This window comes from Acyrthosiphon pisum, chromosome A2 (genome assembly GCF_005508785.2).
Source record: "Acyrthosiphon pisum isolate AL4f chromosome A2, pea_aphid_22Mar2018_4r6ur, whole genome shotgun sequence".
NCBI classification, from domain to species: Eukaryota; Metazoa; Arthropoda; class Insecta; order Hemiptera; family Aphididae; genus Acyrthosiphon; species Acyrthosiphon pisum.
In genome coordinates, this window is record NC_042495.1 from 112,122,543 (window position 1) to 112,137,543 (window position 15,001).

The following is a 15,001-nucleotide window of genomic DNA, read 5'->3' on the forward strand; positions in this document are numbered from 1 at the left end:
GTAATTAATACAAAAATAATTACATAAGTATAGGTGATATATATATTTTTTTTTATTTGTACTTACTGAAAACAGGAAATTGGTATAATTTATTAAAAAAATTGTGAGTAAATATTAGTACATAAACATCATAAATAAAGTTACAAATTATTTCATAAATTTATCAGCACATTTCTTTAGTATTTTACATGATTCTTTAGCATGCATGAACAAGGACGTAGTTTCTTCAATATCTATTCTTAAAATTGATCCATGTCCATTCATCTTGGCATTTTGTGATGATGGAGTCAATAATTGAATGGCATATCTGATAAAAATTAAAAACCAATTTAATTTGTGTTGTATATTTCATCAATAAAACGTAAAAATGTTCCATAATATTTACAGTGACATTTTTAAGTTTTTAGAACATTAAAATTAATAGAAAAACATCTCTACACGACTATATTATAATTATATCCAAGACTCAGATTGTGAACACATTAGAGACCCGACCCTTTTGTTATAATAATTAAACCACCATGTATGGGATAAATAAATAATATGTTCCTGACCCGTAATAAGTACATGTATGGTATCCACTATTAAGTATAAACAGCTAAGTTTTACATACGATAATTTCATTGAATATCAAAACTACACAAAATTTGCTGGCATAATCAACTATGACAATATTTTGGACACATGAAAAACATTGGCCATTAAGGGGATGTCGCACCCGCATGTGTTGTCTTGTCATACACACGTATGCATAGCAAATTTTTGTTTGCTAGTTACAATAGGGTGTAGTCATTTTTGATATTAGAGTGAATTGACCTATTATCAAACTTTTAAGTGACAACATTATCTGTGTTCTCTTGTTGGTTTTTTACAATATCTTATTTCTTAATTGAGTTATGATTGGTACAACATTATTATTTGAAAATGCTCATAATTCACTTAAAAATTAAAATATTCTAAAAAACCAACGAGAGAACACAGATAATGTTGTTACCTAAAAGTTTAATAATAGGTAAATTCACTCTAATATCAAAACAAACAGCATACTATTGAAAGTGGCGAACAAAAATTTGCTATGTCGTCCGAAGACGAAGACAACACAGCGGGTACGACGTCCTTTTAATGACATTTGCAAAAATATAGGAGGGGCCTTTTACTTTGTGACATAACTACCTTTTAAAACACCTATTCTCTGTACAAAATATAAAGGAGGTCTAACATTAATTGTGGGAACACTGGGTTATTTGCTCAAATATATACTAAACAACCATTAAATCCACCACAAGTTGAAAATATACTATAAATGACAAAATAAAAAAACATCTGTGTCTCCTTATTATTTTGTTTCCAAAGGAATACATAGATATTAATATACAGCACACATTTTTTTTTGAATTCCAGAGTTTTATGGTATGAACTATACCGTACAAGAATACAATTTTTTGGTACTTTTCTGTTATCCCTACTACCACTCGATGCCGCGACTACTCTATTCTGTTATCTCTACTACTATAGTACTATTCCGATAGTTCAGTATTTTCATACATAATACACATGAATTGCTATTTATATAATAATATATTATATTAGTATAACGTTTATTATCAGTTATCACAGTAGTGTAGTGTTATAATATAAACCATAAAATCATCGAGATATTAAATATATATATTTATATATAAATTAAAAAGCTGGACAAGTGGGTACCACTCTGCTGTATAGTAGTTGTCAAGTATGTCATTGTAATGCGTATGTGTTATATTTGAATTCAATGATAAATCATTTGGATACGTAATACGATTCTGAGCGGAGACAGTGCGTTAGACTAGACCATAGCTTATGTAGTACCGAACACGTATGGCTACTGGGTAAATACCCCATAACTTTTGCAAGTGGTAGGTGGGTGACCGCTTAGTGCTTTAAGGTCTTATTGAGTTTGATAAATTACCACTAAATACACAATATCGTTAAAATTATATATTCAAATGCTCATAAAAAAGGTCTATGTACGTATAAAATATGAACTGTATTGGGGAGGTATTTTAAATTTTTATATTTATATCCATGTCTATGATTTATTATCGGTTTTATCTAAATCAGCATCGGCGAGGTAGTCGAGATAACAGAATTGAGACTCGCGGTAGTAGGGATAACAGAAAAGTACCAATTTTTTCTTAACAATCCAATCTAAATACACTTTACTTTAATAATTCTAAAGTCTATATCACGAAAGGAAGGTACCGTGATGAAGATTGAGCTACAATCTGATGATGAACTGTCGATCATGCTCCAAGTGTTCTATCGGTACCCTGATGGATCACAACAGAGAACAATCAGTTCACGTCGCTGCCTATTATACAACTTTTGTGTTTACTCGTTAATTCCGCGACCGCTATACACCGTAAGGCGTTGAGCGCTGCCGACCGTGGCCGAACAGCCGTCAGCAATGCCGAGTAGAGGGAAATGCGCAGAATCGGACTTGTTTTCATCGGGCGACGGGATACTCTCTCGTGGGCAGCAGTATAGTTGTGGTGCTAGGTGTGAATGTGCAAGAATGACCGGATTTTGTCAAGATGCGGTACATTTATTTCGGAGACAGACAATATATTATTACAGTCTGAGCATTTAATTCATCTCATATTTTGTACTGTAGAGAGTAGATCTTAAGGCATATTATACCAAAGCATGTATAAATAAATTTTTATAAAATGTATTTCTAATATAAATCTATTTTGCCATCGACATGTACTAAAGGTTGTTAGGTATTAGGTGTGTATTGTGCATCACAGGTTGTTAATATACTATTTCATAGTTGTACAATGTTGTACAGCTGGAGGGATGAGGATAGTATCTGATATGTAAACGTCCTAGGTTGTATCAAATATAAACGCTGCAAAACAAATTACCTTAGAGTAGTAGATGTGCCAACTTCAGCAAGATAATGTAATGCATCAGGTTCAATTGAGTGGCCTTCAGTTTGAGCTCTAAGTTTAAGTATACTTTCCATTTCTTCCCGATTATATGGAAGAGTTCTAATTATTAACAATCTATCAAGTAAATCCATGGGAATTCCGTGAGGAGCAATAATATCATCTGTACCCCTAATAAAAAATAATAATAATTAAAACAAAAAAAAAAAACAATAATTAATAACTAATAAGTAATGTTAAAAAAAATCAAACCTGACGGTACAGTGACCTCTGTTGGTAGCAAAAATAACAATAGGAGCAATGGTACTTTCTAATGCTTTGTGCAAGTATGTGAATGTTTCCAAATCAAGCATGTGAACTTCATCTATAAATAATACCCCTGGGACCAATTCAGCAATACCCTGATCAATATACTTATTTACCACTTTATTAATTTCCTTTCTTAATTTATCTAAAACAAAAACAAAGCTAACAATTTGTATATAAGATGCAATATTAATAAAAATTTACCAGTAATTTCTGTCTTTTTAGACTTCATTAATTGACCCATCATTGATAGTATATCTTGTCCACCTTTTGGTTGGGCATTAGCAACATCTAAATCATGTAATGTCACATCTTGGATGACTTCTTTCTTTTTATGGACTTCACCTTTTGGTAAAGGTACATATTCTTCTGCCTAGATAAAAATACAACATTTAAGTTATGTAAAAATATAATATAATAATAATATAAAATATAATTATCACATAAGACCAAAGAATATGAAATTATTTCCTCAACAGATTTTTTTTATAATATTAGATATTATCTAAATAAAAAAACATTGTTACTAAAAAGTTCACTTATACGGTATGCTACAATAAATGCGTACACTTAGATTTAATTTTTATATGCAATCAATTTAAACATTTTGGAGTCTATTTTATTAACTGAGAATTGAGTCTAAGTTAAACAAATCATACTTTATTAAACTTCTTAATATTATTTTATAAATTACCTCCAAATCATATTCTGTAGCATAACTATCACTTCTTCCTTGACGTTTCACTGCTCCACTATTAGCTTCAATATAAATGACATCACCAGTTTCGACTTTTTCTTTTTGTAGGGATTCATAGATTGTAGGATCTAGCTTTAATTGTTTTGTACCTTTGGCTGTCTTTAATCCAACAATGACATGTGATACAGTTTTAGAATAACCTGTAGGTACAATTTTAGTTATAATTTTAGGTCTCTATGCACAAAAACAATCTTAAATAATTTATAAGATTAATAGTATAGAGTTGCAACAAAATTTAAGCATAAAAGATTACAAACATAAATTAAACAATGTAAAATAACTTATGACCTAGGCAGGAGTCACCAAATAGTAGCCTGTGGACAAGATGTTCCTTTTAAATGACCTAGTAAGATTTTTAAGCTTAGCTGTATAAATGATAAATTTCAATAAAAAATTTAATTTTACCTCCTGCAGTAGAATCAGTTTCTACTGGTGTCATTTCAGTAACTTCTCCTTCATATACTTCTTTTGTTTCTTTAATACGCAGACCAATAGCACGACGGAAGTTTTCCATCAATACTTCTGTCTTTTTAATTTCAGAACTATACACTTCGGATCCCACCATTGGACAAAATGGAACCTAATATTTCCAAAATAAGTGACCACAATATTTTAGTCATTCTAACTTCTTTTCTTCAATACATAGATATGTGTTTTTATTTATTTAATAAAGATAAACATAACTTACTTTATTCCCAAGTTCATGAGCAATTGCAAGTGCAATTGCAGTCTTGCCTGTACCTGGAGGTCCAGCAACTAAGACAGCACGACCCGACATTTTTCTTGTTCTTATCATATCCACAACAATACCTGCAGCCTAAAGGATAAAATATTATCAGACCGGTATTTGCCTCGTTAAATGTAATATACATTCAAACATTTAGTTATACTATATAGTTTAATAATAAGTACACCGAGGAATCATTATAACTATTGATTTTAACTAGGTAGTTGAAATACATGATTAAAAAAAATATATAGGTATTATATATTAAAATATTTTAACGAGGTGTACATTCAACCAACTACATTCGTTCCTCATCAACAATTCAAAAAAAAAAATTAAAAGTAACCATAAAAAAATATACTTGTCTAGCATCTTCTTGTCCAACTAAGCCAGAAGCCATTTGAATAGCTTCACCGAATTCATCAAGACCCAATCCTTTGACATGGCTGTGACTTGATATACGTTGAGTTTTTACAGTACTTTTTACTTCTTCGATTTTCATGGTGAAAAATGGTAAAACTCAAATATTCAAACGCTGTATATAAAATAAGTTTGAAGAACTAAAAGTTGTTATTTCATGATACAACTACAATTTAAGTCAAAGTTAGCAAGTAAGACCGGTCCTACTGCAGGTGTCTGGTACTAAAATAATAATACGGTAAGTCCGTAAATTAAAGATTTCTCAATATTCACCTCGTGCACGACTGTGTGGTCGCTACTCGCTAGTCGCTATCGAAAAAGCGCGTATCGTTTATCAGTAATACCATGGAAACCGGCGTTTTTCATGGCGTACAAAACTACAGAAGCGTTTGTTCAATTTTATTTATTCTCCATGACGAGCCTCATATGTTTTCAACTTCCTTATAACAAATATATTATTCCAAGACCTAGTATCTTTATACATGTCATTATCATTATCATTATGAATTACGATTATTTTCTTGTTCGTCGTACGTCCAAAATTCACTAAACATTTTTGCCGACTCTCTGCGTTTAATCAATATTATTTGCCGAGTTATTTTTGCGCCATCCGGATCTATAGGTTCATCAAAATGTCAGACAGCGAAGAGAATGCAAAGACGATCACTGTGACAGTAAAAACGCCCAAAGAAAAGCAAACAGTCGAAGTGCAAGAAAACGCTACCATTAGTGAAGTATGTATATTGATATAATATACACGTATGTATTGTAGTGATTAGAGTATAATATTATGTACGTGCTTGAACGTTTTCCAATCATTGGCTTGTCATAGGTTTTTATTATTAATGTTATTCACAATTTATTTCTTGTATTACAAATCAAATAATTATTATTCATTCGAGTTTTTAAGGTTATGTAATTATTTCAGCTGACTCATTTTAGTATCTTAATTATTAAAATACATATTATTTAAACTGATGGCTAGGTAGTAGGTACATGAATAGTAAATGATTATTAATACTACTTAAAACCAGTATGGTAATAACTAACTAACATATTGCAACTATGCTACTTCTGAGAAATGCATTGATGTTTTATTATAAAAATAAAGGAATCTGATATAAATTAAACCTTAATTAGCAGTTGCATTACATAACCCAACTTATATTTAAACTTTTTGTTAAAATCTATACATGCATATAGGTTGGTATGAAAAAAAATAATACATATAATACAAGCATTGATTTATTAAATAATTTCCATTTATTATAAACACGGTATAATATGTGGTACGATTAATGAAAACTGTTTCTAACATAAATAAAATATTAAAATTGACTAACTACCTAATTTTCTTATACATTCAGTTACATGGTAAATTTACACAGTAGCCTATTTCAAGATTTATTTCTTAAACTTGATTTTCCAATCAATTACTACCAGATATAAGCAGATTTAAGAAAAGTATCACATCTCCAACTTTAAAGCTATTACCTATGTCCTAAGTATAATCCTCTGTTTTAGGTACATCCTCAAAATTAGCCATAAATGAGATTTATCAATAACCACCCAATAATGTATCTATACCTATTATAAGTTACTGATTTTTGTCTATCAGTATTTACATAATGTTTTTAATCCTCACCATGGATAAACTCACTCTGTCCATGTTAAGTGTCTAATAATATTGCGTAATATTATTAGGAGCATAACCTAACTACCTACTATTAAGAAACCAAACTGAAATTTGCATTTCCTAATACTAGAGTACTAATTCTCAAGTTCGATAGCTTTTATATTAAAAAAAAATTCATAATAATCAGGTACCTACTGTTAGGTTTAATATTATAAATATATTATCAAGTTATATTATTTTGTCAAATACAAATGTTTATTTATTGAATCATTTATTCATCATTAATAACAAAATATTTGTATACCTAATAAGTTGACTTTACCTTGCTTAACCTATCCCAAAATGTATATTAATTATTTCAATATACCTATGATGGTTAAAATAAAATATAAAAATTTGCTTTTTATAAACTACTGTACATTTTCATTATAGTTTAAAGATGTGGTGGCTAAACAGTTTAATGCAACACCATCACAATTATGTTTGATATTTGCTGGTAAAATCATGAAAGATCATGATACATTAGCAACCCATAATATTAAAGATGGACTAACGGTACATTTAGTTATCAAGACAAATGCTCCACAAAACAATACAACAACTTCTTCATCTACAAATACAGGATCGGCTCAACCACCTAGACCTCCTGGTGATTAAAATAAATTTAATGTTTTTTTTTTTTTTTTTTTAATTGTATTTATAACTTTCAGCTGATATTAATGCTTCCCCGTTTAATTTGGGTATGCTGGGGGGCTTACCTGGTATGGAAGCCTTGGGATTCACTTCGGCTAATTTCATGGAGTTGCAACAGCGTATGCAGCGTGAATTGATTGACAATCCTGATATGCTAAGGAATTTGGTTGATAGTCCAATGGTTCAACAAATGATGAGTGATCCTGCACATATGAGACAATTGATTTTGGCCAATCCACAAATGCAACAATTAGTTGAGGTACCTAATTTATCATCTTTTCTAATTTTATTTTTCTATTTTATTTTCTATTTTTGTAGAGACATCCTGAAATTAATCATATGTTAAACAATCCTGAAATGTTACGGCAAACAATGGAAATGGCTCGGAATCCATCAATGTTGCAAGAACTGATGCGTACGCAAGATAGAGCTTTATCAAATTTGGAATCAATACCTGGAGGTTTCAGTGCTTTACAAAGAATGTATAGAGACGTTCAAGAACCATTTATGAATGCAGCTACTGAAGAATTTAGCCGAAATACATTTGCGACTCCAAGTGAAAGTGGTGGCGGTAATAATAAATACTTTATAAAATATTACAAATTTAACTAAATGTTTTGGATAAATTATATTTATTATAATATTTGAAAACAATAGAGGACTTTTTCATATCCAATGAAAAATGAAGAATTCTAATAAAAATCATCCATTACAATGACATACTCGACAACTCCACTTTTCCACCTTTTATTATTGTTATTAACGTCTTAAATCTAAATTTGCTTATAATTTAAATTTTATAAATGATAATAATGTAATGTTGTGATCCATGATGCCTTCCCTTAGCCTATATTAAATTTAACAGGTGAATGAGAGAACATTGCAACTGTATTTATGTTTAAGTTATAAATAAGTAATTATATTTAATTTTATATAATATATTTTATTTCAGAACAAAATCCTCAACAAGGACAGGAAAATCGTGATCCTTTGCCAAATCCTTGGGGTGGTTCTACTGGAACAAACCAATCTGATCCTTCTAATGGAAGAGCAGCGCCAACATCAGGTACGCTACCAACTGGGGGAACTGGAGGTACCATGTTTAATGGTGATACAATGAACTCTATGATGCAACAAATGATTGAAAATCCACAAGTTATGCAAAGCATTATGAATACTCCATATTTCCAATCAACTCTGCAGGCAATGACTAGCAACCCTAACATGGCCAACAACTTGTTAAGTAACAATCCATTGCTTGCTAATAATCCAGAACTTCAGGTAAGAAAACAATACATTTTTGTTATTATCGTTAAAAATATATATAATTTTATAAAAGAAAAATATTTTTCTTTTTAGTCTCAATTCCGTAGTATGATGCCAGCGTTCCTGCAACAGATGTCTAACCCTGCAGTTCAAGATATGTCCACTAATCCAAATGTGTTATCTGCTCTTGATCAAATACAAAGAGGCCTTGAAGCACTACGTACTAACATGCCAAATATTGGTGGATCATTGGGTGGCCAGTCTTTTTTTCCAACACCAAATGCCAATGCAACTACTAATGCTGATTCAACTGTAACTAGTGATATGCCATCAACTGAAGGTCAAGATAATAATTTTGCGGAACTCATGAGAAGAATGGTAAGTTAAATTTAATGTTTTAAAATAAAATGCCCGTCTACTACATGACTAATAGTAATATTGTTGATGATAAAAATGTCATTTATTTTTCCCCTTTAAAAGGATGTATTTGATGTATCTGTCTTACACATTTACTGCAGAAAATTGTCATTCCCTAGTTTAAAAAGTGTGCTGTTAGTTTTTATATCAGAGTAAATTGACCTATTGTCAAACTTTTACGTAAGAATATTAATACGTAATATATGTTTTAGCATCAAAGGTTTCTCAATATTTTAATTTTCAAGTAATATATGGGTATGTAAAATATTATAAATTCTAGATATCTCGCTAGAAATTAAAATACTGAAAAATCACAGATTATGTTTTTTCCTAAAAGTTTGATAATAGGTAATTCACTCTAAAGAGTGAATAGAAATTTGCAATGTCGTACATGTGTGAGGCTGAGATGACAAATGCATGGGTACCATCCTCTTAACCAATGCCAGGCAAATATCAAGCCTCTTAGGAACACTTTTTCAAATGCTACTGCAATTAATATGAAACTATTACATTTGAATATAATATGTATATATATAAATATTATTTATCGCTTACAATAAATCTTTAAAAATTGTAATCTTGCTTTCATTGGCTTTAATACTAGTCTTAAATAGTTATGTTTTTTGTTTATTGAGCTCATATTTGACTCATATAATTATTTATTATTTAATAGTTAAATATATATATGCTTAGTTATTTGTTTTCTTTTACTTTATCTAGTACTATTGTATTATATAGTGTTAAAAAATGATTAACTCCCTGACTTAATTTATATTTTCAGCTATCACAAGTGCCAAATAACAGTATACCAGTGGCAAACACTCAGCCACCGGAAGAAAGATACAGTTCTCAATTGGAACAATTGTCTGCAATGGGATTTGTCAATCGAGATGCTAATTTACAAGCATTGATTGCAACATTTGGAGATATAAATGCCGCTGTTGAACGGCTACTTACTAGTGGGCAATTGTCTACTTAACATTCCAAAGTAATAGATAAATATAAAACATATTTTAATTTTTGTAAATCCAAAAAAAAAAAAAAAATAGTTTTTGGTTCAGTCCTACGAATTTATGCATTTCAATTCTTAAGTTTTGGTGCCACAATAACCAAATTTGTAGACATTATTTCATTAAAACACATAATTTGTTATACTTGAATTATATAATTACATAATTATTTAGCCTTCTAAACCCTTATTTATGTTTTGATTAAATAATGAAAATCAATTTACTTGTTATGAATGGTATTCTAAAATATTTAGAAATTACATGTTTTATTATCCAGTCTGAAACTATTTCACTATAATTTATAGAAGAAAATAGTAGTGCTACTTTGTGTTCGCTTTGATGTCATTATATAGAATCCAGAACTGTTTGGTGTGAACCTTTAGATTTAAAATTTAATAAATTATTATTATATCATTTTGGTTATGTAAAAATAAATAAAATATATTATGTACTAATTACCCAATTGGTTATAAAACAAATGGTATGGTTGATTAAATCGAAATTTTTTTTTATCATGTAAAACTATTTTCCCTGATGACCTAGTAACTCTCAGTTGAATATTAAATAATTAAATTTATTAGCAGAAATTCAAAATATAATTACAATATTGTTTAAAAACTACAGAGCTTTTCAGGTAATCATTTTAACATTTAGTCACTCTAAAGGTTTTTTCATATTAATTTAAGAAATTGTGTTGACTTTTTTATGTTTAAACAAAATTTTTAATTTGTTTTAAATAAATCATGATTTAAAATGGTAAAATGTATTAATTTTTTTTAGCATTCAATTTTAACTAAATATTCTATAATTGGAAGCTTTTAAATTTTTGTAATATTAAGTTTCACTTTGATCTGTTATTAATTTAGTATATCCATTATTACATTAAATACGGTTGAAGACTCACTCCATAAGTTCTTTTAGCCCCTAGATTTAATATGTGATACTGATTATACACGAATGAAGTTAAATTAGGAGTTTTCAAAAAATGAATGATAAAACTACCTCATTAACTAAATTACATGGGCGGGACTCAGGTATAAAGAAAACACTTTGTATATTTTGTATCACTTTTTTTTAATAACCTTTGTGACTTGATATGTACACTGGTGTATTAATTTACACTATGACCAAGTTATTTGCTCAGAGTATTTTTTCAAATGTAAGGTTATATTATTTATTATACATAGTATACAAACTATGTATAATCAATGGTTATATGCATTGCTTTCCAATTAAAAATAATAACTCAACATGTCATTAGCTTGCATAAATGTAAGAGAAATGAGGTAAGTATAATCCAACATCCATTCTTTGTATTGTACCTCTACTTATATTTTTTTGTTAAGTAAACAAATTTAATAGTTGTAGTTATATGGCTGACAAAGATATTTCAACTTAAAAATTAGTTTCATACATTTTTTCAATCTTAAAAAAATAATTTTTCTGTTTATCAGGTTTGATTACTATTTCTTACTCTGTAGTCTGTATAATCTTTGCATTTAATATTAATAATTTCTAATTTCCGTTACTAATATCAATTTTGCATTAATATTCATTAAGCACAAAAAACAAGTGTTAACACAAATGTTGGTAATTATTTATTTTTTATTTTAATTGTACAAATTAATACATTTTATCAATTTTATTTCACTTTATCTGTGATCTAATTATCAGAATAATGACAAGTGTACAACTAAACAAGTATTGTATTACAATGGGGTTTGCGATTGCTTATTAATACAATATTGTTAGGCGGTGAAGACATTAATTATCTCAGAAATTCCCCAATATTATATATGAATAAATTATAAAGACATAATTTTATAATGTATAATTAATAATAAATTATTAGTTATTACAATGTCGACGCCCGATAAAATAAACAAATGCCTTATTAATTTTTGTTTAAACAAACAATCGATAGGTTATAAGAGGAATTTGGCTATAACATGGTATGACAATATACTATTCAGTATTCATAATGTGTCTCACTATAATACTAAGAGGAAGTTGGCGCACTATTTGTTGTCTCTCTCTGGCCCACGCGCAATATAGACAAAACGTATTTACACAGAATCATTTTTTCTATATTTTCAAGTAATCTTAGAGTAAATAAAATCACCTATTACAAAAAAGATTGAGAATAGTATTTTAGTGAGAATGACATATCGATTTTATATTTTATTGTTAATATTTTTTAATATTTTTGAGGCGATGACATCGATTTGTCTAAATATTGTTTCAAAACAATTTAAACATTTATATTTAAATTTACAACATTTTTTTGTTCATTTTGAAAGTCAAATAACAATAAAATATAAAATACATATCGATTTATTATCAAAAAAATTATTCTCTATCATTTTTGTTATGGGTGATTTTACTCTTAGATTACTTAAAAATATAGAAAAAACAATTACGCGCAAATGCGTTTTGTCTATTTTGCGCGTAGGTCAGTGAGAGAAAACAAATAGTGCGCTGACATCCTCTTAAGTCTTTATATATTATGGTAATTGGTATTATACCAATAACCAAATACTACAGATTATAATATTTGTTTTTTCTATTGTACCTGCTTCTTTAATTACACTGAAAATAAAATACAAAAATTTAAATAGTAAGTGTACAAAATACAAATAATTTAGCCGTAATTTGAATACCTACCTACTTTCAACCTACCGATACTTGATAATTGAGACTTGAGAGTAGGTAGTTTTCGAATTTTCTACATTCGATTTATGAAATAATTAATTCGATTCAGAAATATAGTTTATAGATATTGCCTATTAGATGCCATTTAGCGTACCTACTTCCATTGACTAATAATGCTATACTACCTAGAATAGTTCACTGTCCACAATATATATTATACCGATTATACCGATCACCGGTAATTGTAATACCTATACAGTTCACTGTTTAATACATAGGCATTTTAGGCGTAATCACTAATCTGTGGTAAATTCTGATGTGAGGGGGCAGTCTGTGGTAAAACTAAAAATGTGTAAGGTAAAATCACATTATTGCCCACTCAGTTAATACGCCTACCTATGTAGATAGGGATAGGGGTCATAGACTTATAATGTAGAATATTAGAATAGACTATATAGTATATATGGTTTAGTATGTAGGTAGGTAATATATGTAAATTCAAAATTGTAATTATATTACATAAACATAATACTTTATACAATTATAATACATAATATATATTTATTACAGACCACAGAACAATATTATATTACGCTAGTCCATGATTATTGGTTAAAATTTATTAATTTTCATCTATAGCATCTATTATAAATTAAAATATATTTCTTACAAGGATATTGTAGTAATAATACAAATATACAACAAATATATAAAAAATTATAAAAATACGAAATGCTATAATAATTAATATTAACGCCTAAATGGCAAATGCCTTAATTGAAGCAATGGCGCAGGTACTAGTGTACTACTAACAGACATTGTTTTTTTGAGCGATTGGGGGTGGGTCGAGGGTGTTTTCCAACCCTCAAACTGGGTGACTATAGTAACAACTGTTCAAAAATGGCAAAAGTTAAGATTTATAAAAAAATATTGTACAGAATGTCAGGGCGGGTTTACCCCTTTCCTCTCACCCTTGTTATCATATGTGCACTACACTGAATATTCTGAACTAAAGTATATACCTACTTATTGATTAATACCCTGGCATATTATATTATTATGTTCTGATTATTTCATCGAAAGACGGAAACGTATTTCTGTAAAATATAATTTATTAAAATTCAAATTTTAGAAATATTTAAGTAGGGACCTAGGTACTTAAGGACCATATTTAATATTTTCCAATTATTTATATTTGTATAGGTACCAAAATGTAGGTGTGTCGATACAGACTTATTTTTACAAATGAAAACCAACCTTATATCTACTGTATAAATTGTTAAGTAAATTATTTTTCTGAAAATGTTGATTTCGGTACGTACCAATACGTCACGTAAAGTCAACCTTGTCCATAAAAATGGTTTTATAAAAATATGAAATAGATGTGGCCTGTGTCCATGTAAGTAATATAGGATCTAATATTTATTATAGTAGGACAATTTTTATAAATTATGAAACGTCGATGGATTATCTAATATTAATTATAGGTATACCTACATATACAAAAATGTTCCAATTTATTATTATTTATCATTTATCAATACCTACCTTTATGGCTTTATAGTTCATATCTCTATCCGCGAGTATCGACCATCATACTATACCTTCCAAACCCATTATTATTAATTCTTATACTAATTATAGGTAGTACAAAAAGTTTAAAATACACAAAAACTATTCCTTCCAATTTCTATTTATTCCTATACTTACATAAACATTTTCAAAAAACTCCTCTTCTAATTAACAATTTATAAAAAAAAACTGGGCAATTATTATTTGACAAATTTAGTGTTCATCGTCAGTGCCTACAGCTGTACGCCTGTACAACTGTAGGTACAAGATGCGATTTATACTCAATAGCATAAAAAAGCTAATTATTTTATAAAATATGATCCTGCAGATAATAATATATAGGTATAGGTACCTACCTAAAAGTTCCAGAATACGAATTTGAATAGATTAATATTATTACCTATTAAAAAAAAGTGAAGAATGCTCGGTGGTGATTATTGATTTACCCTGAACCTATAACCTATATATATATATATATATATATACTCAAAGGTGGGCATTAACTAGTTAAAAAGTTAATTTTTTTTAACTTATTAACTTAACTAGTTTAATTTACAGTTGAAATAACTTAGCTTTTCACAGTTGATTTTAAAAAAATCGATCAAGTTAAAAACA

The 15,001-nt window shown here is 28.7% G+C and overlaps 2 protein-coding genes across 2 annotated transcripts; one reads left to right on the forward strand and one right to left on the reverse strand.

Annotated features, from left to right (window-relative positions):
• Positions 1–28: 28 nt before the first annotated feature.
• Positions 29–5,453, reverse strand: LOC100161840 (ruvB-like helicase 1). The gene is made up of 8 exons (XM_008181948.3): positions 5,082–5,453; positions 4,682–4,810; positions 4,399–4,573; positions 3,931–4,133; positions 3,441–3,609; positions 3,183–3,381; positions 2,907–3,101; positions 29–307 (listed from the first exon to the last, which is right to left on the reverse strand). Exons 1-8 carry the CDS (start codon positions 5,220–5,222, stop codon positions 148–150), a joined length of 1,371 nt encoding a protein of 456 aa, XP_008180170.1. The 5' UTR covers positions 5,223–5,453; the 3' UTR covers positions 29–147.
• Positions 5,454–5,638: 185 nt separating this feature from the next.
• On the forward strand, positions 5,639–10,674 carry LOC100165931 (ubiquilin-1). The gene is made up of 7 exons (XM_001952138.5): positions 5,639–5,874; positions 7,209–7,425; positions 7,487–7,728; positions 7,788–8,040; positions 8,422–8,750; positions 8,829–9,113; positions 9,934–10,674. The coding sequence occupies exons 1-7, from the start codon at positions 5,773–5,775 to the stop codon at positions 10,129–10,131; spliced, it is 1,626 nt and encodes a 541-aa protein (XP_001952173.2). The 5' UTR covers positions 5,639–5,772; the 3' UTR covers positions 10,132–10,674.
• The last annotated feature ends 4,327 nt before the right edge of the window (positions 10,675–15,001 follow it).